General features: G+C 57.2%; 1 protein-coding gene and 1 pseudogene across 6 annotated transcripts in view; one reads left to right on the plus strand and one right to left on the minus strand.

The window, feature by feature from the left end:
- The window catches only part of RPTOR (regulatory associated protein of MTOR complex 1), a 415958-nt gene extending 400466 nt beyond the window's left edge, over nucleotides 1–15492 (plus strand). For all 6 annotated transcript variants that reach the window (XM_024235062.3, XM_024235063.3, XM_054535892.2 and 3 more), the window contains 6 exons: nucleotides 7120–7226; nucleotides 9570–9697; nucleotides 10725–10811; nucleotides 11786–11902; nucleotides 12235–12364; nucleotides 13393–15492. In XM_024235062.3, coding sequence (XP_024090830.1) covers nucleotides 7120–7226; nucleotides 9570–9697; nucleotides 10725–10811; nucleotides 11786–11902; nucleotides 12235–12364; nucleotides 13393–13461 — 638 coding nt within the window. In that variant the 3' untranslated portion in view covers nucleotides 13462–15492. The remainder of the gene's footprint in view (nucleotides 1–7119; nucleotides 7227–9569; nucleotides 9698–10724; nucleotides 10812–11785; nucleotides 11903–12234; nucleotides 12365–13392) is intronic.
- Nucleotides 15493–17845: 2353 nt separating this feature from the next.
- Nucleotides 17846–20427, minus strand: LOC100936357 (uncharacterized; annotated as a pseudogene).
- Between the last annotated feature and the right edge of the window lie 4899 nt (nucleotides 20428–25326).

Below are 25326 nucleotides of genomic sequence, written 5' to 3' on the forward strand. Positions count from 1 at the left end.
AGGACTCAGGCAGGAGTTAGGAGGCTCCTGGGGTCAGGCTTCGGGGTCTGGATTTTCAGAGGCCCCTCTGCAGTGTCAAGCATTCGCCTCTAGGAGTCATAGCCCTTCAATGGATCCCACAGCCCTTGGCGATGCTCAGAGTGAATGCGTTACCCTGCCGTCCCCCGTCTGCCGGCTCCTGCCAGTTTGTGATTTCTGTGTCTTTGTCTGTAGCCTGTGGATGTGGCCTTATACCTCGTGGTCAGCCGTCCGTGTGGGGCCTGCCCTGGTTCTGCCCTAGGTCGCGTGGCTCTGTCTCTGCCCTTCTGTCTGAGCACCTGTCCCAGGAGATGCCAACAACCCTCACATGCCTCAGGGGACGTCATGGGGGCAGCTCCAGGGTGGACATTGCCTTGAATGTTGGATTTTTTTTTTAATGTTGCCATGTTCTTAAGTTTCATCCAGCGAAAAAAATCATCCACATCCCGCACTCCACGGGGGCCCTTTCCTGTCGCTTCTGTCCTGATCTCCAGGCTCTGCTTCCCCCGCGAGGCAACCCTCTTCTGGGGTATGACAGCTTCACTGGGGCAGGGCAGGAAAAGTGAGCCCCAGCCCAGGGCCCTGATCCAGGAGGGGTCCCGGGAGACAGCTGGATGGCCAGCCTGGGGGTCAGGCCACTCACCGGCCATTGTGTGTGTCTCCAAAAGACCAATTTTGGTGACACTGTGTCATTTGCTACAGAGGAAAGATGACTGTTTGATAGGCTTTCCAGGCTGTTTTCCTGGGGTCGCTCAGAGGCAGTGGTGCCGTGAAGGAGCTGGTCTTCAGCACGGGAGCGCCTGACTGAGCCCTGGCTCTGCCTTGCCCTTTCTCTTGTTTGCTTTTGTGAAAACTTCCCTCCCTGTCCGAGGCTCAGACCTGCTGGAAATGCAGTGCTGGAAGGACACACCCGCGGCTGGCCCCGGGGTCCGTGAGACCCCCCTAGAAGCATCCACACGTCCACGCCTGGCTGGCCCCGGGGTCCCTGAGACCCCCCAGAAGCATCCACACGTCCACACCCGGCTGGCCCCGGGGTCCCTGAGACCCGCCGGAAGCATCCACACGTCCACACCCGGCTGGGCCCGGGGTCCCTGAGACCCCCAGAAGCATCCACACGTCCACACCAGGCCACACTGCAGGAGACAAGACTTGGCGGCCTGTGCTGCCCCATGGGCTCTCAGTCTCTCCGGGTCAGGATGGCGGTGCCCAGCTTACAGATCAGGAAGCAGCACTGAGGAGAAAAGCAGCCTTCTCGGCCCAGACCCCCCAGTGCTTCCTTCAGAGTGGGATCCTGTGCTGCACTTCAGGGGTCTCGGGGTCGGAGAACGAGGCTGTCACCACGGGGGAAGGCAGCAGAGGCGTCTCGCCAGACGTAAGAGCTCCAGGCCCCAGTCCCCGAAGGCCGTGCCAGCTGTGGGCTGGGGCCACCAGGCACAGCTCGGGGCTCCCTGAGGTCGCACAGGACGTGGGAAACCCGGGTGTGGGCAGCAGGCGGGTGTGTCACTGCTGCTGCGGCTTTGCTATGTGTCCAGGACTGGTTCAAACCAGTTCACTCGGCATATCACAGAATCTGAGCTGAAAAAGGACTTAGGGTTCACCTGACTACACCCCTCCATGGCAGGACACTCGGGCCGAGGGACAGCTGCCCAGATTCTCTGGTTCAGATGGACACCTGAGGCCCAGGGTCAGGCTATGCCGTGTCCCCCACGCCGGCATGTCACCGCCCTACCCGGGTACCTCGGCCTGCTTGCTGGAGACAGGGCCTTTACAGAGGTGATTAAGGTCTAACCAAGTCACCAGGGTGGCCCCAACCCAATATGCCTCATGTCCTTATAAGAAGAGGCCACCAGGACACAGACACACGTGCAGGGACAAGTGGGCGAGTGGTTCCTGGGACACCGGCTCGGCACTCACCCAACAAGGTCACGGTGTCAAGGGAGAGCCCGAGTTCCAGCAGGTTGCTGGGGGGCGTCTCACGGGCCTGAGGGTAATTATTTGTCATCGATTGGAGTAACGCTGCCTAAATCCAGAGCCGTGAACGCTGACCACAGCACAGCCACCCCTCTTCTTGAAAGTCACAGTCACCAGGACCCAGTGTTGGCATTTGATAGATTAATGGTATTAGCAGGTTGGTTTCCCTCCACAGTGTTACATTTAAGGGAATAAACAAACTCACATGAATGGCCAAGGGCCGAAGACAGAAATGGCGCTCTCTGTCTTCGTCAGGTGCTCACGGAGGACCCACCGCACATCTGATGTGGTCACCACAGGGCTCCATGGAGCCGCAGAGGTTTCATCTTCCCCTGGAACTGAGGAGCTCAGGCCCTCCGCCAGCTTCTGCTGCAGGGAGCCTGCAGGAGGCCCAAGGCGTGACCTCTGCTTGCCCCAGCCCCCACTCACTTCTCCTGGACCCGCTTGCCCAGTTGGGCACGCCCAGCTCAGGCACATGCAAGCCAGGCTCCCCACATTGCCCTGGTGCTTTGGAGGCTGTTTCTTGTTTTCTGGCATCTTGAATGTTCTCCATGTGCCCGTTCTCACCTTTTCCCTCTGTTTGTTCTGCTCCTGTCACTGCTGTTCCCAGGGCACCTCTCTGTTCTTCCCGACCCAAGGTGTCGCTTCCTGGCAGAGTCACCAGGAGGATCGTGCCTGGGACACGGCTGCTACCCCCCAGGTTACCGTGCAGTCTAGGAGCGCAGAGCCCAGACCCGTGCAGCTCTCCCTTCTCTTTTTCTTTTTCGTTTCTTCTTTTTTTTTTTTTTTTTTTTTTTTGAGATGGAGTCTCACTCTGTCGCCCAGGCTGGAGTGCAGTGGCGTGATCTTGGCTCACTGCAACCTCCACCTCCCAGGTTCAAGCGATTCTCCTACCTCAGCCTCCCAAGTAGCTGTGACTACAGGCGCCTGCCACCACGCCCAGCTGATTTTTGTATTTTTAGTAGAGACGGGGTTTCACCATGTTGGCCAGGATGGTCTCGATCTCCTGACCTCAAGTGATCCGCCCACCTTGGCCTCCCACAGTGCTGGGATTACAGGTGTGCGCCACCGCACCCGGCCTGTGCATTTTTCCAAGTTGTGCAGCCACCACCTTTATCTAGTTCCAGAAGATTCTCACCACCCCAGAAGGCGGCCTGCTGCTCATTAAAGCAGTTTCTTCGCATAGATTCTTATTTATTTATCTATTTTTGAGACAGGTTCTTGCTGTCACCCAGGCAATGGCACCATCACGGCTCACTGCAGCCTCGACCTCTCAGGGCTCAGGCAATCCTCCCACCTCAGCCTCCTGAGTAGCTGGGACCAGAGGCCCACGCCCCACACCCAGCTCCCATAGGTTCCTTGCTTAAACAGAGAGAAACTTGGAAAATGTCTGTGCTAAGCCAAGCCCTCTGTGCTTGTGGATCTGCCCCTAGGTCTCAGAGTGGGGCCTCAGGGCCTCCTGGCAGAGCCTCCGGATGGCCGTGCCTCCAGGCAGGACAGCACTGAGCCACTAAAAGGAATGCACCAGGAACCCTGGGCAGTGTCCTCCTCGGTCACCCAGACGCCACTTCCCAAGAGCATGTCCGGGTGGGCAGCAAGCATCTTTTGTGATTAATTTAGGTAACAACATATCACGAGGGAGAGGGGAAGTCCAATTCTGTGTTTTCAGGCTCTGTTGGCTGCACAGCTGCAGCAGGAGCTGGGCTCTTCTGGGCAGAAACGGGGAAGCATGTGCCCTCCCACCCAGTCACACACCGGCCCTCACTCGTCACAAGGCCTCCCAGCGGAGGAGCAGGGCTGCAAGTTGAAAGCCTGTGATCCACCATGGTGCTCGTGCTTCTGACCTGCTGGAACATTTCTTCCTGCCTGGGTTCAGGTGTATCACAGTAGAGGGACTACACTTCTTTTTTTGTTTGTGTTTGTTTTTGAGATGGGGTCTTGCTCTCACTGCAGCCTCAACCACCTGGGCTCAAGCGATCATCCCACCTCAGCCTCCCAACTAGCTGGACCACAGGCACACACCACTGCAACAGCTAATCTTTTTTTTTTTTGAGACGGAGTTTCGCTCTTGTTGCCCAGGCTGGAGTACAATGGCGGATTTTGGCTCACTGCAACCTCCACCTCTCAGGTTCAAGCAATTCTCCTGCCTCAGCCTCCCGAGTAGTTGAGATTACAGGCGCCCACTGCCACACCCAGCTATTTTGTGTATTTTTAGTAGAGATGGTGTTTCACTGTGTTGGCCAGGCTGGTCTCAAACTCCTGACCTCAGGTGATCCACCCGCCTCAGCCTCCCAAAGTGCTGGGATTACAGGCGTGAGCCACTGTGCCCAGCCTACATTGGCTAATCTTTTATTATTTGTAAAGACAAGGTCTCACTATATTGCCCAGGCTGGTCTTGAACTCCTGGGCTTAAGCAATCCTCCTGTCTCAGCCTCCCAAAGTGCTGGGATTACAGATGTAAACACATCTGGCCTGGGACTGCATTTCAAAAGTAAAATAAAGAATGTATGTATGCCAGCAATTAACAACTAGAAAATGTAATTATAAAACATCATGGGCCAGGCATGGTGGCTCACGTCTGTAATCCCAGAAGCCGAGGCCGATGGATCACCTGAGGTCAATAGTTCAAGACCAGCCTGACCAACATGGTGAAACCCCATCTCTACTAAAAATACAAAAATTAGCTGGACATGGTGGCAGGCGCCTGTAATCCCAGTTACTCAGGAGGCTGAGGCAGGAGAATCACTTGAACCTGGGAGGCAGAGGTTGCAGTGAGCCAAGATCACACCACTGCACTCCAGCCTGAGCAAAAGAGTGAGACTACATCCCAAAAAAACAGAAAGAAAGAAATCATAGACAACGGGAATAAAAACTGCAAAATACCTAGGAATGAATCCAACAAATGCGCCTTCTTCACAGATCAAAGCATAAACTCTAATTGAAGACTATAAAAGGCACATGCAGTGTTCCTAGCACCATACCCATGGATGAAAAGACTCATCATTGTGGAGATTGGCAGTTCTCAAATTAATCTGTGGATTTATTAATACACTTTTGATTATATTCCCAGGAGAGATTTTTATAAAATTCAGACCAGCCAAGGCAATATTGAAGAGGCGCAGACAGCATTAAGAAGCTGCAATTGCAGGGCAGCCAGGCCAAGAGGCACCAGGGCCCTCAGCGCAGCAGTGAGCCCAGAAGGGCGGCAAGTGGCAGGGTACCTCTGCGCACTAGGGGAGGAGCCATGTTGCTAAATGGTGTTGGGACAGCTGATGCCATACAGAAAAAGATGCAGTGACACCCCTACCTCACACCATGCACAAAACACATCACAGTGAGAGACCTAACCCGTAAAAGCCTTTCAGAGAAAAATCAAGAGGAAATCTTTATAACAGTGAGGAACAAAAAGACAGCTTGAACAAGAGATTGAGAGTAAAGACATCAATAGGTTTGACTCTACAGACTTCTACATGACCACAAGAAAAACGTCACAGTTGTAATGTAAGTGGCAGAATAAGAAAGGATATTTGCAGTATCTACGAGTTACAGAATATATATAAAAATAAGTGCAACTGTCTGACGTGAAAAAAAACGGCAAACACCACACGTCGATAAGGATTTGGGGACATTGGCTTGTGTGTGTCCTGCCGAGAGTGTAGATGGTCACCCATTTGGGGAATGAAATGGCATTCCCCGAGGAGATCGGAGTCATGCAGGATACACGACTGGCAGTTCTGTTTCTAGACGCTTCCTTCTCCACCCACAAGGACACGTGAAGTTGTTGACTGTGACATGGTTCACAAAGCCAGGGGCAGCTCAAATGACAGAGTTAGTTGTACACTGGAAGGTAACACAAGATTAAATGAGTTAACCAGAGCTGTGTGTCTTGGGCCAGATAAATCCTCAAAGCCTAACATTAAAGAAGCAAGTTGCTAGAAAATAGGCCCCATTTTGACATTGAAGAGACTTTTTGAAATGTGGAAGGCATGTTACGTTGTTGATGAGCATGCGTAAGCAGGAAAACCTCAGCAGCCCCTGGGAGGCGCCCTCAGCCCAAGGGACAGCTCTCCCAGGCAGGTGCAGGGGCAGACGATGCTTTTACTGTGTCTAAAATTATGCTTCTCTAAGGAAAAAAAAAAAAAAGCAAACAATGGTAAAATGTTAACAAAGTTAGAGCTGAGTGGTGGGTACAAGGATTACTATGGTGTTCTTTTCTGTATCTTAAAATGGTTATCATTACACTTTTAGAACTGAATGTGGTTTTAAATAGAGGCTGTCATGTGAGGTGGGGGTTGCTCTGCTCTGTCTAATTGCCACACAAAGGGCAGCCCTTGCCCCATTCTCTCCGTCCATCCCTTGCTGACGCCGGCCGTCGGGAGTCAGCCCGTTGCTGTCTGAAGGCTGCCTGCCCGTGGCCCATGCCGAGCTCCTGTTTGTCTCAGAACTGCCTTCATCCAGCTTTGACAGGGCCAAAAGGAGGACCCTCATCTTCAAGCCTTGACAGCCTTCCTAAAGTCACCCAGACCTGCCAGTTCTGTCCAGGTGTCCAGACGGCAGGCATCTTAGACGTTGCTGGAAGGGTCTGCTCCAGATGGTGAGCACCTTAGACAGACGTTTCTGGAAGGCACTGCTCCAGATGTTGGGCATCTTAGACGTTCCCAGAAGTCTCTGCTCCGGACAGTGGGCATCTTAGATGTTCCTGGAAGGCTCTGCTCCCTCTAGCGATGCCTGGGGCATAGGCGAGTCAGGGGAAGACTCAGAGTTCCAGCTTAGAATTGTCACCCCAGCCTGGACTTGGGAGTTCCAGCTCAGAATTGTCACCCCGGCCTGGACTTGGGAGTTCAAGCTCAGAATTGTCACCCCAGCCTGGACTAGGGAGTTCAAGCTCAGAATTGTCACCCTGGCCTGGACTTGGGAGTTCCAGCTCAGAATTGTCACCCCAGCCTGGACGTGGGGCGCACCAGGGGCCCCAACGGGAGCTCATATGAGGCATATGGACCCACCAGATGGGCTTGGTGGTGGCAGGGGTACCTTGGAGCCGCTGGCCAAATGGCTGCCCAGAGCAGGCCCCAAAGCCTGCCCAAGGCAAGGGCCCACGGGGTGACGCCATGTCCCACTGTGTCTCTCCAGGAGCTGGGATGGTGGTGGACTGGGAGCAGGAGACCGGCCTCCTCATGAGCTCGGGAGACGTGCGGATCGTCCGGATCTGGGACACAGACCGTGAGATGAAGGTGCAGGTAACCATGCGGGTGTCCCCCAAGCCCTGGGCCTGTGGGGCAGTGTGTGCAGGGCTGGTCCTCGTCACAGAACCCAGCAAAGTGTGCGGTGAGGCCTGGCCATCCCAGGGGTGGAGGCAGGGCCTGGGAGGACAGTGCCGGGACAATGCCGGGAGGAGACGTGGGCTCCCTGAGGCCTCTGGATGCAGGTGAACGGCAGTGCTCAGCCCCGCGCTGCAGTACGGCTCAGCCTGCGCCAGCTCTGAGTGTTTGCAAGTAGTGTCTTCTCTCTGCAAATTAAGGAATGTCAGAAATCAGTAGGGTGACCAATTGTAAAATAGAATGATTAATTATTTGGAGGGGTTTTTTTTTCTTTTGAGATGGGGTCTCACTCTGTCACCTTGCGTCACCCAGGCTGGAGTGCAGTGGTGCAGTCACAGCTCACTGCAGCCTCAACCTCCTGGTCCAAGTGATCCTCCCACCTCACCAACCCCCCTCAAGTAGCTGGGACTGCAGGCATGCACCCCCACGCCTGGCTAATTTTTTTAACTTTTTGTAGAAATGGGGGTCTCAGTATTTGCCCAAGCTGGTCTTGAATTCCTGGCTCCGGCAGTCTTCCTGCCTTGGCCTCCCAAAGCACTGGGATTACAGGTGCGCCACTACAGAAGATTTTTTCTTTTTTTTTTTTCTTTTTTTTTTTTTTGTTGAGACACAGTCTTGCCTTGTCGCCCAGGCTGGAGTGCAGTGGCGTGATCTCGGCTCACTGCAAGCTCCGCCTCCTCGGTTCATGTCATTCTTCTGCCTCAGCCTCCTGAGTAGCTGGGACTACAAGCGCCCACCACCACGCCCAGCTAATTTTTTTTTTTTTTTTTTTTTTTTTTTTTTGTATTTTTAGTGGAGACGGCGTTTCACGTGTTAGCCAGAATGGTCTCTATCTCCTGACCTCGTGATCCGCCCACCTCAGCCTCCCAAAGTGCTGGGATTACAGGCGTGAGCCACTGTGCCCGGCCAGAAGCCTCTTTGCTTCTTAAAGCATCTGCTATTTTCAGTTTTGACAAAAAGCGGAGTACATTGGTTTTGCCCAAGACAGCCTGGAAAAGTGGTGGAGACCTAAGCAGGCCGTGCTCAGCAGAAATCTAACTGCATTGACTTCATTTGGAGTAGAGGCGAGACCACAGATACTGTGAGGGGCAGCGCCTGAGGTGGCTTTAGAGCCAGGATTCCCTTCCTCCGGCTCCCCAGGGAGAGGTGTGGCGCAGAGGCCATCCCCAGCCTCTCTCCCGGGCAGGCCATCTGGTGTCAGGAGGGATGGCTCAGCCCTGCCGTAGAGGGCGGTGTGGAGCAGGCCCAGCAGAGGGGAGGCCTGGGCACCCTCAGCTACTCGAAGCTGCTGTGGTTGCTCTGGGTAGCAGCAGCCCGAGAACCTGGCCCAGGCCTTCCCTTGTGGGCAGCCTCCCCTCTGACGTGACCATGGATCCCTCAAGGCACCAGCAGCTTTCATGGCACCTTCTTTGGAGTTGGGGGTCTTGCACCTGTCTGGAGCTGTGGCTCCACACGAGATGTGGCCCTCAGGGCACGGCGTGGACACCCTGATCCCCAGGGTCTGGTCACCAGTTGGAGCTTAGAGGCCTGGGTGGCCTGCGGGGCAGGTGCTGTTCCTACAGAGGTGCGTGGAGGCACAGAGTGCAGCAGGTCCTCCCAGAGCCACCTCTGCCCCTCGCAGGGGTCTGGCCCCATCGTCCCCACGCCTGTGTTTCCTCCTAGAGCGCACAACCCAGCACCGCCCATCGTGCGTGGAAAGCGCTCTCCCTCTCGTAGCCCTTTTCCTCTTGCGTCCCTGGCAGGTGCCATCACCCCCCGCCCCCGCTTCTCCAGCACTTACAGCCCCCGAGGGAGCCAGGCGACCCCCTCCTGGACTCATCCCATAGCTCATTAGAAGTTCTGAGAAGCAGCCAGTGAGGAGTCCTTGCCAAAATGTGCTTTGCTTTCCTTTTTAGGAAACAGAGAGAGGTTGGAAGTTTAATTGGCACTGACGGCCAATCCTTCCCAGAGGGCTGCCACTTGGGGTGGGGCTGGGCTCTGCCTCACTGGCTGGGTCCCAGGCGCCTCAGGACCTCAGGGCTGTCCCTCCAGGGCCAAGGGACAAGGGCGTGACCCAGTGTCCTGCCAGCCCCTGCCTCTCCCTGGGACTCCTGGGCTCCCCAGGCCTTTGATGCTTCCCTGGATAGAGAGAAAGGCCCTTGCAGCCAGGGAGGGGGATCCCCACAGCCAGGCAGGCGGCAAGAGGGGCCCTGGTGCTGCAGGACAGCAGGGAGGGTGGCTCGGTGCCCCAGTCTTCACCGGGCTGCCTGTGTTTGGCCCTAGGACATCCCCACGGGCGCAGACAGCTGCGTGACGAGTCTGTCCTGTGATTCCCACCGCTCACTCATCGTGGCTGGCCTCGGTGACGGCTCCATCCGCGTCTACGACAGAAGGATGGCACTCAGCGAATGGTACCTTGGCCCTGTCCTCTCCCTCCCCCAGTGCTGGCAGGGTACCTTCTAGGTGGTAGAGGCCATGTTACTGCCATTTGGTTGGGTCCAGGTTTCTCAGTGAGATGCAAAACTTCCCCAGGAGCCCGCAATGGCATATTTAGGCCAGTCCTGGGCTCCCCAAAGCCGCCAGGCCCGTCCCACAGAGGTCCACCCCACAGCCTATGGAGGAGCACAGGGGACAGGCCGTGTGAGATGAGCCAGTGGACTGGAGGCAGAGGCTGTCGGGGTGAGGCAGGGCCCCAGCCAGGCACCTGCCACCTCTGAGCTCACCTGAACAGAATACTGCCACTGCCTGCCACCTCCTGGGTCATGAAGCAAGCGTCCGGGGAGGGATGTCTGAGGGCACACACGTGGGCACAGCAGCCCTGGGCACTGCCTCTGCTGAGCACCCCCGTGGGCAGGTGCTGTCCGGGCCCAGCAGGGGACAGTCCGTCTTGGCCCACACGGCTCATGCAGCAGAAGTAAATTTCACCCGGCACAGAGCGAGGATCCCCAGAAGGTCCTTGTGCCCCCAGCTTCATCAGCTTTAGGTCTGGGATTCTCATTCCTGATCCTCCAGTCTGCACAGATCAGGGAGACACAATGAGGAGTTTAGAGGGAAGCAAAGCAAAGGGTGGGCAGGGCCCAGGAGCGCTGCTATGGCCACCTGGCCCCCGTCTCTGGGCAGCTCCCATGTAGCTCAGACAGTCCTCCAGTGGCCTGACGGTGACCTAGGGCCCAGCCCTGAGCCGGCCTGGGGAGGACACCAGGGGTCTCTGCTGGAGCAGGTCACCTGGAGGGGGCTCTGACCCTGCGTGAGCACTAGCCCCTCTCGTGGGGAGCGGACGGGCGAGGGCCTGCGGACCCGCTGGCACAGGCAGACCTGGGCAGCCCCCGGTGCAGACCCCCTGGCACAGGCAGACCTGGGCAGCTCCCGGTGAGAGCCCCGAAGGGTGGGGACGTCCTTCAGGGAAGCCCCACACTGAGCGCGCCCCCTTCCCTGCAGCCGCGTCATGACGTACCGGGAGCACACAGCCTGGGTGGTAAAGGCCTCCCTGCAGAAGCGTCCCGACGGCCACATCGTGAGCGTGAGGTGAGGAGCGCCGATATTTAGCAGCCATTCTGCTGTAAAAACATTATTTTCCCCTCCATTTAAAATATGTCCTTGATATTTAAAAAGCTGGAAGGGGATGGCATTTCGGGCAGTAATTAACTCCTGCTCTGGAACTGACCAGAAAGGTCAGGCGCAGCCTGCAGGGACCCAGGGGCCACGGCTGCTCCCCTGCTGGGGAACACCTGACCTGTAGGCGCTTTGGGAACTTCCCTGGGCTGCCAACTGCGGAGGGTTCCGGGGGGAGTTGGGCAGCTGCTCTCCCTCCACGGGCAGGGGGGGCAGGGGTGGCGGGGTGGCAAGGTGGCAGGGGCGGCGCGTCTGCCAGGCACGTGGCAGTTGTCTGCACATAAATTCAGTTCTGCCGCTTGGTAAATACAGCACCAAGAGCAGGGAATATTTATTTGCCTATTAAAGGAAGAGCAAAATGTAACTTATGAATGCAAAGCCAGCATTTCTTCCCCCTTGTTTGTGATATAAAAACCAAACATAACTCTTGGGATGGACGCCTGCTGGGGGTGGAAGGCAGGAGCCACGGGGCCTCAAAAGGGCCAGGCCATCCCTCGGGCCACAGCCTGCCATCCAGGCTCTGTCTCCCGGGACTGCAGGCCCCGGTTGCATGAAATCTAATCTCTGGCTGGAAATGAAACCAGGAGCTCACAGCCTCCTCCCACATCTGTGCTCCTGGCCATTTCTCTAGGCCAGAAAGCTCCGGGCGTTTTCTGGCTCTGGGAGAGCTTGGGGGGCAGCCTTGGCCCTGAGACCAGTGTGGATGCATGTCTGGGCCCCGCCTGGGCAGCCCTCACTGGGGACGCTGAGCATCCAGGCAGCTTTTTCCTTGAGCAGTGTGTGTGCAAACAGGTGTGCGACCCCACACACCTGGTTCCACCGTTCCCCTGGCCAGGCCCCTCCTGGGGGCTCCGGGAGGAGGTGTCACTGTGACCCTCTCTTGGCAGCGTCAATGGAGATGTGCGCATCTTTGATCCCCGGATGCCCGAGTCAGTGAATGTGCTTCAGATCGTGAAGGGGCTGACGGCGCTGGACATCCACCCCCAGGCGGACCTGATCGCATGGTAGGCGCCGCCCACCTCCCTGGCCTGCACGGCTCACCCGCCTCAGGCCTCTGTGCAAACAGGAGGCTCCTGTGTCCCTGCCCCCAGGAGCTGAAGGAAGGCAGGGGGGGATTTCACTGCTGTGGGGACATAAAAACAAAAGATCTCTGCCCGCCACATCCTCCCTCCCAGGATAAACTCTCAGGGCCCCGCCAGGCCCGAGTCCCCATTGAGAGTGACCAGAGGGTCACACCTGCCCCGAGCCAGCCTGTCCCCGCAGCCTCGGCATCTGCACCCTTTCTTCCATCCTCAAAGAAGAGGGCAGTGATGCCAGGACCCCTCTCTCCTCACAGTGGCTCCGTCAATCAGTTCACCGCCATCTACAACGGGAGCGGAGAGCTCATCAACAACATCAAGTACTACGACGGCTTCATGGGCCAGCGGGTCGGCGCCATCAGCTGCCTGGCCTTCCACCCGCACTGGGTCAGTGGGGCAGTGGGTGGGGGTCGGGGGTCGGGGGTCGAGGGTCGGGGTAGAGGGATGGGAGGCAAGGGGGCAAGGCCGCAGGGGTCCTGCCTGGCTACCCCACACCACAGTGGGGCCCATTGGCCGCCAGAGGGAGAGACTTGCCTGGGTCCCAGGATCTCTAGGGCCTCTGCCCCACCCTGCACTCGCCCCAGAAGCAGAGCCCCAGTCCCGTCACTCCAGGAAGAATTGACACACGGTGGCTGGGGCAAAGCTTCTGCCCTCAGACCCTGCACTAAAGCCATCCCTGGGGACCTCCAGGAGAGTCGCTCGGGGTGTCCATTCCTGTGCAGCCCTCACCCCGTCCCCCGTGCAGCCCTCACCCCGTCCCCCGTGCAGCCCTCACCCCGTCCCCCGTGCAGCCCTCACCCCGTCCCCCGTGCAGCCCTCACCCCGTCCCCCGTGCAGCCCTCACCCCGTCCCCTGTGCAGCCCTCACCCCGTCCCCTGTGCAGCCCTCACCCCCTCCCCTGTGCAGCCCCCACCCCCTCCCCCGTGCAGCCCTCACCCTGTCCCCCGTGCAGCCCTCACCCCGTCCCCTGTGCGACCGAGTCCTCACCCTGTCCCCTGTGCGGCCGGGCCCCACCTGCACGGCTCTCTGGCCTTGGTTGCAGCCTCCCCACGTGGCTTCAGGCCGTTGTTTTTAGATTAGGATTCTGCCCACCTGCCGCTTTATGTTGTGAGGCTCCAGGCATGCAGCTCTGCTGACACGTATGACATTAGATCCCAGAGCTGCCCCTGCGGGGCAGTCCTGAAAAAAACACGCAGTATCCGGGGCAGCGCCACACCCCTCACGGAGTGCAACATGCATGGGCCCTGCAGAGGACTGGTGGGACCAGCCCAGCATTTCTGGGCCTGAGGTGGGCGTGGGGGTTCCTGAGACCCCGGCAGGAGCTGCCTAAGGATGCGGGTTGGCCTGCGCTCCCCCGCTCCCCGCAGTGTCTGCCCACACCTGAACCCCTGCTCACCCCTTCTCTCTCCTCGCAGCCTCACCTGGCCGTGGGAAGCAACGACTACTACATCTCCGTGTACTCGGTGGAGAAGCGTGTCAGATAGCGGTGTGACCCGGGCCCACCAGGCCACAGCCGCCTGCTGTACATAGTGAAGTTGCCACTCGCCGGGGCACGGGGCGTCAGCTGCTGCAGCCGGGCAGTGTGAACATTGGCTGCTGCCTTAGCTGCTGATGACGGCAGGAGGGCCCTGCTACTTGCTTTTGTCTGTCTTCGCTGTCGTGTCTGGAATGTCAGGGAAGGGGAGGGCTCGGGTTGACGGTGGCTTCCCACTGAGCACCAGCATCCAGGTGCACCCCCGCGGCCGCGGCGCCTCTGTCCCTCTTCTGTTCTGTGTTTCTCTGAGACACTGAAAGGGGAAACACCTCATTTTATTTCCATGTAATCAGAGCATTAGCTGCAGAAAAACCCCCAGACAGAGCCCTGGCGGAGAGGCAGGCGCTGGGGCTCCTACGGGTCCCTGGGGCAGCTGTCCCCATCAGGCCAAGAGCGAGCGAGAGGCGCTGCCCCACCCAGGCCTACCATCTCTCACAGTCAGTGCACGCAAGCAGGGACATTTCCTAGCCAGCTGGGGGACACTGGAAATTCGGGAAACCAAGAGAGAGGAAGAAGGAGACGCCCCTCCTGCTGGCAGCCCAGGGGGTCCGGGCTGTCCTTGGCCGCTGGCAGCATCACTGAGCAGGAGGAGCACAGCCCCTCCTCCACAGCCCACCCTCCCCGCACCTCCAGGTCTCTAGACTCCAGTTTTGGCCCCTGTCACGCAGAGCCGTCAGCAGGGGCCGCTGTGGCCGTGCACAGGGGAGGCAGGTCCTTGGTGGTGTAGCCCCTGCCTTAATCCACGGGGCTCCTTTCCCTCCGAAGGGCTGCTCTTCCCCGCAGGCGCAGGGACAGCAGCCCAGCCTGTGGTCTCCATGCCTGTGCCCGCACACAGGGGTAGCACACGCATGTACAGGCACCACTGCTGGCACCTGGGGGCACACACATGCAGGCGGCGTGGTCTCCCTGCTCTGTCCGCACACGTTCATCACACACAGGTGAGAGGCACTGCCGGGTCCCGGACGGCTCCGGGTGACACCAGTCCCGTCTCCAGCCCTGAGCCGCCCATGCTGATGCGACCTTGGCTTGCGGCTGGGCCTGTGGTGCAGACAGGAGCTGTGTGGACAGTCCCGCCCAGGAGGGGCCACAGGGCGTGTATGAGCAGTTTTGCAAACAGAACACAACCACAATGATGGTATTTTGAAAAGCATTTTTTCCATGTTTGTCGGGAATCAGGATTATAGAGAGGTGGAGGAGCCAGGTGGCTTCATTCTGGCGGTAAGAGGCCCGTGACCATGGGAGTGAGAGCTGCGCAGTGAGGCCCGGCTGCCCTGCGCTGTGGCTGGCGGCCTACCGTGGCCAAGAGCATCTTCTGGGTAGATGGAACCCTGCCTGGTCACGTTTGGCCAGAGAAACACCTGGTCCTCGGGGCTGAGCTGGAGTCTGAGCTGGGGCTGGCCGGGACGTGACAAGGCAGGACAGAGGCGGCCCCTCTGCTGCTCCTTTTTGGAATGCGAACTCCCACCAGAAGAAGGTTCCGGCACGAATCCCATCCCCAAGTCTGGGCCGAGAGAGCAGCCCAGGTCCAGAAGGTGTAGAGAGTCCCGGCCTCATTGAGCTCACAGGGCATGCCAGGCGGCAACACCAGAATCTTCCAGAAGCCAAGCTCCACCCGCACACACAGCTTCCCATCCAGTCTTTCAACTTGATTCTTACCTAACATGCATTTCTGTTTGTTTTGAGACAAAATCACCACCTGTCAAAAGGCAGGTGGCTCCAGAGGGGTCAAGACCCCCCCCCACCCCCGCTCCATCCTGGAGCCCACCCCCATGGGCACCGCGTGCCACCTGCACGTCGGCTGTCTTCACAGGTCTGATGCGAAAATTCAATCACGACGTTAACCGGCTCGAGAGAGCGCCGGCCTAGAGGCTCATTATCTATTTATTTTACCAAAAGTGAATTGAGAAAGACTTTGACAAAACACGAAGTGGCAATGTGAAGCTAAGACAGAGAGTGACAAACAGTAAACAACACGCGCAGACTCCGCGGCTGGCGGCTGTGTCTTTAAGGAAACGGCCCACCCCACCGCAGGGGGGCGTCGGTCAGAGCAGAGCTCTGGGGGGTGGGGGGACGTCACCCGGGTCCCCCCTGCTGTCCCCAGGGCCACCAGCAGCTCTGTGTCCTCGGTGCTCTCCAGGCAGGCACTGCGGCCACAGGGGGCCTGGCATGTTGAGGAGCATGCAAAGGTCTCGGTCCTTGTCTCCCGGGCAGCAGCCTTTCTCCCAGGCAGTGCCCCCAGCCCTGTGGCGCAGACCCCACATCGGGGAGCATACTGTGTGGCAAGAGCCGTCTTGTGACGTACGCCAGACACGTTTCTTTCTCTTTAAAATGACAGTTATCCTCTCACGGTTAGAGGCCCCATTCAAGTCTGCATTGAAATCTGGGCCACGTCAGAGTTCCTGGGGGAGAAGCCACTTCCCCGCTTCTCCCCATTTCTGGAGGCCCTTATTCTCCTTGGCTCGTGGCCCCCTCCTCCACTTCAGGGCCTCTGACCCACGCCCACGCCCCACGCCCACCGTCGATTCTCCTTCTCATGCAGGCCAGAAGTGTTTCCAGGCCTAGGGCCCGTGCCCACCTCGGGCTGTGCGGGTCCTTAGTCACATCTGCACATCCCTCTGGCCAACTCTTTCTGGGTTTGCTTTTTGTTTTGAGATGGAGTCTCACACTGTCACCCAGGCTGGAGTGCAGTGGCGCGATCTTGGCTCACCTCAACCTCCGCCTCCTGGGTTCAAGCGATTCTCCTGCCTCAGCCTCTCACATAACTGGGGTTACAGATGCACACCTCCACACCTGGCTAATTTTTATATTTTTAGTGGAGACGGGGTTTCGCCATGTTGGCCAGGCTGGTTTCGAACTTTTGACCTCAGGTGATCCACCTGCCTCAGCCTCCCAGCATGAGTCACCACACCTGTCCCCGTCTGGCCAATTCTTGAAAGGCTCCGGTTTCCAAATCACACTCTGCTCTGCAGGTCATGATCTGTCCCTTGAGGTTTTTCCCAAGCAGGAAGATCCGTGCAGGGATTGGGAGCCAGGGAGAATGTTCTGGAAGCCACAGCAGAGGCAACGGGCCTGGGCACGGTCCTGCACGGCAAGTGGGAGGCAAGGGTCCGTGGGGTTGGTCATGTCAGCCACACTGCACCACCTCAGGAGCCTGACTTCTGGAGAGCTTGGGAACAGGCTCTTGTCCCCCCCAGGCCCCTCTCACCTGCCGACCAGAAATTGGGTCTTGGGCACTGAGTAGCTTGCCCAAAGCCCTGCCTGTTGGGTGGTGGCAGGGACTGGGGTCCTAACCCCACCCCAAGGCCATGTGCGGAGACCTTTGCTGCACCACTCGGGCTGTGGGGTGTGTTGGGGCTGGGGGAGCCACGCACTCAGGACCTGCCGGTGCTGCTTGTGCAAGCCCCGCCCCGGAGCAGGCCGGCGGGAGTGGCAGCTCGGGACCCGGATGCAGCAGGGTGATATGCGGAGCCACCAGCCCCGCTGCGCACGCAGAGGGAGCGCCTGCTACCCGCTGGGCCCCCACCCACCACGGCCTCATCACCAGGGCTCGTGGTTCCTCGAGGACGTCCCCTCTCTCCGCGCTGCACTGAATGGCCCTTCGGGGCTTTCCTCGAGTTCGTGTCATTCCTTGTTCCAGGATAGATTCCAGCACCCGCTGCTGCCTGGGCCCTCCTCACTGAGCCCGGCTCACCTGCCTCCCTCCTCCACCATTTTTTTTTTTTTTTTTTTTTTTGACAGGGTCTCACTGTCATCCAGGCTGGAGTGCAGGGGTGGGGTGTGATCATGGCCACTGCAGCTTTGACCTCCTGGGCTCAAGCAATCCTCCCACCTCAGCCTCCTGAGTAGCTGGGACCACAGGTGTGCGCCACCACACTCGGCTAATTTTTGTTTACTTTTTGTAGAGACAGGACTCAGTCTCACTATGTGGCCCAGGCTGGCTTTGAAGACTTGGTCTCACTTTGTTGCCCAGGCTGGCTTCGAACTCCTGAATTCGGGGGATCCTGCTGCCTCAGCTTCCCAAATCTCTGGGATTGCAGGCGTGAGCCCCACGCTGGCCCCTCCTCCACTTTTAAGGACCTTGTGATTACACTGGGCCCCCCGGGATGCTCCAGGGTCACCGCCCTAGTTTAAAGTCAAAGTTCATTTCATCTGCAACCTGGATCCCCCGAGCCAGGTAGTCACAGGCTCCCACTAGGATGTGGACATCGTTAGGGGACACTATGCTGCCATCCAACCCCTGTCTACAAGCCAAAGACCATCCCACCAGGTAGAGCCCACGAACACTCAGGGGTCTTGGGCAGGAGGTGGGTGGACACAGGGCAGGAAGGAAATGCTTAGTGGGGTTGGGGGAAGCACCGGCCCCAGTGGGCCCTCCCAGACCTCAGGGCCAAGGCATGGGGAGCTGGCACCATGTCCGGGTCCTTGGGGCTGTCGGTAAACAAGTAGATCCCCCATGACACAGCGGCTGCTCCCAAACCCCAGCCGGGGCCGGAACGCAGGGCACGAGCAGTTGCCATGGAATCCCGGAATCCCGCACTGAATTGCAGTTTGTTTCAGGCAAGGACCCCTGGCACTCATGCAGCTGTGCCGGGTGGGCTTCTGTTGAGAGAGTCATATTTTTCCCATTAGCATCAGTTTTTCTGTCACCAAGATGAGTACAAATCGAGTTCTCATAAACACGGGGATGGGCACGCAGCAGAAGCCAGCCTCGGGGGAGGCGAGGGCTGAGCCAGGCCCACACCTGCCCCTGCCACTGCCAGACTCCGCATGGCCGTGGTGAAGGGGCCAGACCTGGTGACACCACGTGGAGGAATGCTCAGCCTTCCAGCGAGGGGCCGGTGAGGGCCAGGGGTGGCCACGGGGGCTGTCCTGTGCCCATGGGAGCACCAGCCACTGAGGCTGCCTCTCATGGAGGCTCCTGCTCAGCATGGCTCTGCTGGGTGAGACTGCAGACACCTGCCAGATGGGCAGCTGTGGCCTCCAACACACGTCTGTGCCTGGCCCCCTTCCAGGGGTCTCGGCAGATGGCCCTCGGGAGGCGGCAGAGCTGTTGGCCTCTGGGGGTCCCTGTGTCTCAGACTCAGTTACCGGGTGGTCCGCAGCCCACACGTCCCCAGACGGGACAGAGCCTCAGAGTCAGGCACAGACCAGGAAGGAACCCTTGAAGGACACAGGGTGGGCGGGCAGGCCAGGGCGGGGCCCGAGCAGGACCTCCCACATCCTCCTGCGGAAGACCCAGTGTCCGGAACCCCTGCACCCGGGCCTGCAGCTGTATTTGGAGACAGGGCCTTTGCACGGGTGAGTATGGTGAAATGAGGTCACCGGGGTGGCCCTAATGCAATACGACTGGTGTCCTTATGAGAAGGAAGATTAGGACACAGCTGTGCACAGAGGGACGGCCACACAAGGACACAGCCTACCTGCCAGGGAGAGTGGTCCCGGAAGAAGATAGCCCAGAGGCCCCTCTGTCTCCAAGTGCAGCCTCCAGACAGGGCAGGTGGAGAGGGAATACAGGCCTGCCGCTCAGGCTGCCAGGCCCATGGTGGTTTGCTAGGTGGCCCTGGGACACTGGCGCCACCGTGGCACCTCCAAGCCCCAGCCTGTACCTCACCTTAACGTGGGGACAGTTACTGCAGGCATGAGTGCTGTGAGCACCAAACAAGACCACAGAAGCTTCCAGAACAGCACTGGCACCAGGGAAGCACCCGATGGACACTGAGGTCACCTGAGGACTTCTCCACAACTGTGGGTACCACAGGGCTTGGGAGCTGGGAAGAACACAGCTCTTTGCCACAGCTCAGACGATGCCAAGTCCCAGGGCTGCACGGTACCCGCCTAGACCATCAGAGGAGAGCAGACCCTGAGCTGGGCCCGGTCACCTGGTGCCACCCAGTTGAGGCCATGTCCTGTCGGTGGCTCCTGAGCTGGAGGAGGAAGAGTCCAACCACGTGGGCCCTGCCTGTCCTTCCCCCTCCTCCATCTTGGGAAAGAACATCACTGCAGCTGTCGGGACAGCTTCCCTGCCCATCCCCCGCTCCCCTCCTGTGCCACCCGGTCCGCCTGACTGCCACCTCCTCTGCAAAATGAGCTAGGGGGTCCCTCCTCCTGAGCCCCACAGTCCCCGCGCTGGCCCTGCTATCCCAGGGGCAGGAGCAGCCACAGGGCTCCTGGGGCTCTGAGGCTCCATCCACTGTTGTGTGACCCAGGCACCAGTGTCCACGGAACACAGGACGAGAGTTACACACCCAGCCCCGCCACACCACTGTGAGGACAGAGAAGGCATGGCGTGACCTGCCGCCTCGTGGAGGGCTGCGACCATGGAGGGTGCTGGATGCACCTACCCTGCCCTGCTGCCTGGAAGGGGGGTCTCTGCTCCCCAGGGCCCGGGGGCCATGAGTTCACCTCTGTCATCAGTGTCAGCATGACAAACCCCACTGGTGCCGCTCACAGCAGGATCCCACATCTCAGGCCAGCCCCCTCTGCCATGCCACCTACCTCACAGCCAGAGGTGGGAACAGCAACTCTGGGGAGAACTGGGGGTGCCATGGCCACCGGATCCCTGAGGCTCATGGAGCGAGGCGAGGAGAACCATGGAGCTGGGCCCTGCCTTGGGAACCAAGCACTCGCCCTTTGCAGCTGCAGAACCATCCTGATGGGCAGGTGGGGGCGGGGTCGCCTTGTAGCTGTGCAGAGAGCGCTCTAAATGGGGGTCTGTCACCAGCTCCCAAGCTCATGGGTTCTCCCAAGATTCTTATGGCACATGATTCATTGTCTTTCTTAACAGCATCGCTGAAAGGAGAAAAGGCCCTTTGGAAATTGATTGCAGTCCCTGGATGTGTCTCTTGGAGCACAGGTCCCTCGGTTCCCACCTGGCAAACCAGGCTTCATGTCCCCAAGACAGGGCCAGGCAGCCCATGCACTCCACCCCCTCCCCCACCAGCCTGCACGTCTTCCCCCATCGTCCATGTAGCCCCCGAGACGCCCACTGTCCCCAGCCCTGGGTCCTGACGTAGCGGGAAAGGCAGTTCAGGACCCCCCACCTCCCACCTCCCTATCCAAAACCCAGCCCTCACTCCCCGAAGGCCATCACTGCAGCGTCCTCCAAACAGCCTGTGGCCCCCCAGCCACGCTCTGAGTTTGCTTCCAGGGGCCGGGAAGTGAGGAGCCCCCAGTGCTGAGGCCAGGGACACTCATGCAGGGCTCACGGCCACCAGCGACAGCCACCAAGGTCACTGCCCAAGGCTGCTTGAGCCATCCTGCCAGGTGGCCTCCTGGGCCCAGAAGGCTGATGTCACCCACGGCTCAGCATCGGAGGGCAGAACTGCCCAGACCCCAGGAACCCCACTCAGATCTCCACAGCCTGGTGAGGCCAACAGAATCACAGCCGCATCTGCAGGGAGAGGCGCAGGGGTACCTCAGAGCTGTGGGTTCCCCTCTGGCCTCCCCTTGGAGGCTCTCCTGGCTGCCCTCCAGGGTCATCTACCATCCACGGCAGGCAAGCTGGAGGGGTGGGTGGGAAGGCTTTGCCCGAGGGTCTAAGCCCCCAGGGCCCTCCAGGGAGGACAAGCTGCGCGGCCAGGAAGCTCTGCAGCCTCCAACCCAGGGCTGGCAGGAGCTGGGGGCTGGGGGCTCCCCACATGGGGTCCCAGGCTCACCTCCCAGCAGGGGGAGGCCCAGAGAGCTGCCCGCACACCCTCACCAACTGCTCCCCAGTCCTGGCCCCTGCCTGGCTCACCATGGTCAGAGTTTGCCCTACAGAGAACCAGCCCCCAACTGCCAGCTGCTTCCACCTTCAGCAGCTGCTGGGGGCCAACCAGGTTCCACCCTGCAGCCAGGGGCTCCTCCAAACCCAGCGTTGGGGGAGCCAGCCCTGAAAGCACCAGCCCCAGGGCAGCACAGGGCCTGTCACAGCCCCCCAGCGAGCAGCCCGGGATCCAAGGTGCCAGGGAGTCTAAGAGCAAGGCACACTGGGTTTACCAACCACAACCCCCTCCATGTCCTCCGTGTTAGAAGAAGAAAGAAGAAAAGGCAGCAAACGCAGACTGTGGAGCGGGAGCAGCCACCCCCTGCATGGAGCAGAGGCCCAAGTGGGAATGGGATCTGGACCGGCAGAGCCTTCCTGGGCTGCGCACCCCATCCATGTGGGAGACAAGAGCTTAAGGGCTCCCAGAAAGGCCCCCAACCATAGCAAGGAGGGGCTGGATGCAGGAGAGCCACAGAGTTTGTCACTGGTACAGTGGCATGACCTGCCTTGCAGGAGGAGGAGCCTGTGGGCGGTAACACAGCCGCCCCCATCTTCATACTCTGAGCCCAGCTTCTCCCCTAACTGGAAGACCCAGATGAGGCACTGCTGTCAACCCAGCTGGCTATGAAAGCCCTGACCATGTGCAGGACGCCCATCCTCACAGCCTGTAAAGAGAGGAGACTGGGCCGGACACAGTGGCTCACGCCTGTAATCCCAGCACTTTGGGAGGCCGAGGTGGGCGGATCACGAGGTCAGGAGATAGAGACCATCCTGGCTAACATGGTGAAATCCCATCTCTACTAAAAATACAAAAAAAAAAAAAAAAAAAAAAAAAAAAAAAATTAGCCGATTGTGGTGGCAGGTGCCTATAGTCCCAGCTACTCAGGAGACTGAGGCAGGAGAATGACATGAACCCGGGAGGCGGAGCTTGCAGTGAACCGAGATCGTGCCACTGCACTCCAGCCTGGGCGACAGAGCGAGACTCTGTCTCAAAAAAAAAAAAAAAAAAAAAGGGAGCAGACTGACCACCCCCAGGCTCTGCAGGGAAGGTGACAGAGGCCAACAACCACAATCAAAGGCAAAGTGGGACCCACATGGGTGGTTTTTTGGTTTTTTGATTTTTTTGAGACGGAGTCTCACTCTGTCGCCCAGGCTGGAGTGCAGTGGCGTGACCTCCGCTCACTGCAAGCTCCACCTCCCAGGTTCACGCCATTCTCCAGCCTCAGCTTCCCGAGTAGCTGGAACTACAGGCGCCTGCCACCTCGCCCGGCTAATTTTTTTTTTTTTTTTTTTTTTGTATTTTTAGTAGAGACAGGGTTTCACCGTGTTAGCCAGGATGGTCTTGATCTCCTGACCTCGTGATCCACCCGCCTAGGCCTCCCAAAGTGCTGGGATTACAGGCGTGAGCCACCGTGCCTGGCTTTCTTTTTTTTTTTTTTTTTGAGAGGGAATCTCACTCTGTCACCCAGGCTGGAGTGCAGTGGTGCAATCTCATCTCACTGCAACCTCCACCTTCCAAGTTCAAGCGATTCTTGTGCCTCAGCCTCCCAAGTAGCTAGGATTACAGGCGTGCGCCACCATGCCTAGCTAATTTTTGTATTTTTCGTAAAGACAGGATTTTGTCATGTTGGCCAGGCTGGTCTCGAACTCCTGACCTCGTGATCCACCCGCCTCAGCCTCCCAAAGTGCTGGGATTACAGGCATGAGCCACCACGCCTGGCCATGGGTTTGTTTTTGTTTTACTTTTAAAAACTCTTTGGTCTGGGAGAAAAATGACACACCAGCAATGAACAATCTGAAAAGGAAATTAAGAAACCAATTCTATTTACAGTAGGATGCAAAAGAATAAAATACCTAGAAACAAATTTGACTAAGGAAATGAAAGACTTTGACTCTGAAAACTACAAAGCATTGCCGAAAGTAAGAGGCTCTAAAGATGGAAAGACATCCCACGTTCATGGATTGGATGACCTAATATTGTTAAGTTAGCAATACTCCCCGCAATGATCTACAGATTCAAGGCAATCTCCATCAAAATTCCAATGGCCTTTTTCACAGAAATAGAAAAACCAGGCTAGGCGTAGTGGCTCACATCTGTAATCCCAACACCTTGGGAGGTGGAGGCAGGTGGATTGCTTGAGCCTAGGAATTCAAGACCAGCCTGGACAACATAACCCCCACTCTACAAAAAATACAAAAATTAGCCAGGCATGCTGGTGTAGTAGTCCCAGCTACTCGGGAGGCTAAGGCAGGAGGATCACTTGTACCCGAGAGGTTAATACTGCAGTAAGCCATCATCACACCACTGCATTCCAGCCTGGGTGACACAGTGAAACCCTGTCTCCAAAAATAAAAAGAAAAAAGAAAAACCAATCCTCAAATTCATATGGAACTACAAGGGGCCCCAAATAGCCAGAACAATATTGTAAAAGAATTATAATATCATAAAATAATATTGTAAATAATTTTCTTCTTGCAAAAGAAAAAAATTAGCCAGGTGTAGTGGCTTGTGCCTGTAGTCCCAGCTACTGAGGAGGCTGAGGTGGGAGGATCTCTTGAGCCCGGGAAGGGAGTCCAGCCTAGGCAACATAGGAGACGCCATCTCTAAAAAGTAAAGAAGAAATAGTGTTGGTGGGGGGAGGAAGAAATTAGAGGATTCACATTTCTCAATCTCAAAACTTACTACAAAGCTACAGTAATCAAAACTATGTGATACTGGCATAGAATAAACATACGGAGCAATATAATAAAACAGAAAGCCCAGAAATAAACCCAAAGATCTACTATGACTGATCGATTTTTGCAAGGGTGACAAGACCATTCAGTGGATAAAGGGTAAAGAATGGCCTTTTTAATAAATGATGCGGGGTCAGTTGGAGATTTACATGCCAAAAACAATGAAGCTGGACTCTTACCTCACACCATATATTGAAAACTAATTCAAAGTGGATCAATGACCTAAATACATGAACTAAAATTATAAAACAGCTAGAAAAAAAACATAGAAGTAAATTTTAATGACCCTGGATTTGGCAATGGATTCTTAGATTTGACACCAAAAGCACATGCAACAAAAGAAAAAATAGATAAATTGGACTTCATAAAAATGAAAAACTTTTGTGTATCAGAAGACATTATCCTACCAGGCACAGTGGCTCAGGTCTGTAATCCCACATCTTTGGGAGACTGAGCCAGGAGGATTTCCTGAGCCCAGGAGTTCAAGATTCAAGACCAGCCTGAGCAATATAGCAAGACCTAGTCTCTACAAGTTAAAAAAAAAAAAATAGCCAGGTGTAGTGGCACATGGCTGTGGCCCAGCTACTTGGAAGGCTGAGGCCGGAGAATCACTTGAGCCTGGGAGGTTGAGGCTGCAGTGAGCTATGATCACGCCACTGCACTCCAACCTGGGTGACAGAGCCAGACCCCTGTCTCAAAAAAGAATGTGAAAAGACAACCTACAGAAATGGATTAAACTATTTGCAAATAATGTATGTGATAAGGGTTTAATATCCAGAATATATAAGGAATTCTTACAACTCAACGACAAAAAGTCAAACAACCCAGGCCGGGCGCAGTGGCTCACACCTGTAATTCCAACATTTTGGGAGGCCAAGGCAGGCGGATCATTTGAGGCCAGGAGTGCAAGACCAGCCTGGCCAACATGGTGAAACCCCATCCCTACTAAAAACACAAAAATTAGCCGGGCGTGGTAGTGAACGCCTGTCATCCCAACTACTCAGGAGGCTGAGGCAGAAGAATCGCTGGAACTCAGGAGGTGAGGCTGTAGTGAGCCAAGATCGTGCCACTGCACTCCAGCCTGGGTGACAGAGCAAGCCTCCATCTCAAAAAAAAAAAATAAGTAATAAGCTGGGCACAGTGGCTTATGCCTGTAATCCCAGAACTTTGGGAGGCCGAGGCAGGTGGATCACAAGGTCAAGAGATTGAGACCATGCTGGCCAACATGGTGAAACCCCATCTCTACTAAAAAATACAAAAATTAGTTAGGCATGGTGGTGCGCACCTGTAGTCCTAGCTACTCGGGAAACTGAGGCAGGAGAATCACTTGAACCA

Source organism: Pongo abelii, chromosome 19 (genome assembly GCF_028885655.2).
Source record: "Pongo abelii isolate AG06213 chromosome 19, NHGRI_mPonAbe1-v2.0_pri, whole genome shotgun sequence".
NCBI lineage: Eukaryota > Metazoa > Chordata > Mammalia > Primates > Hominidae > Pongo > Pongo abelii.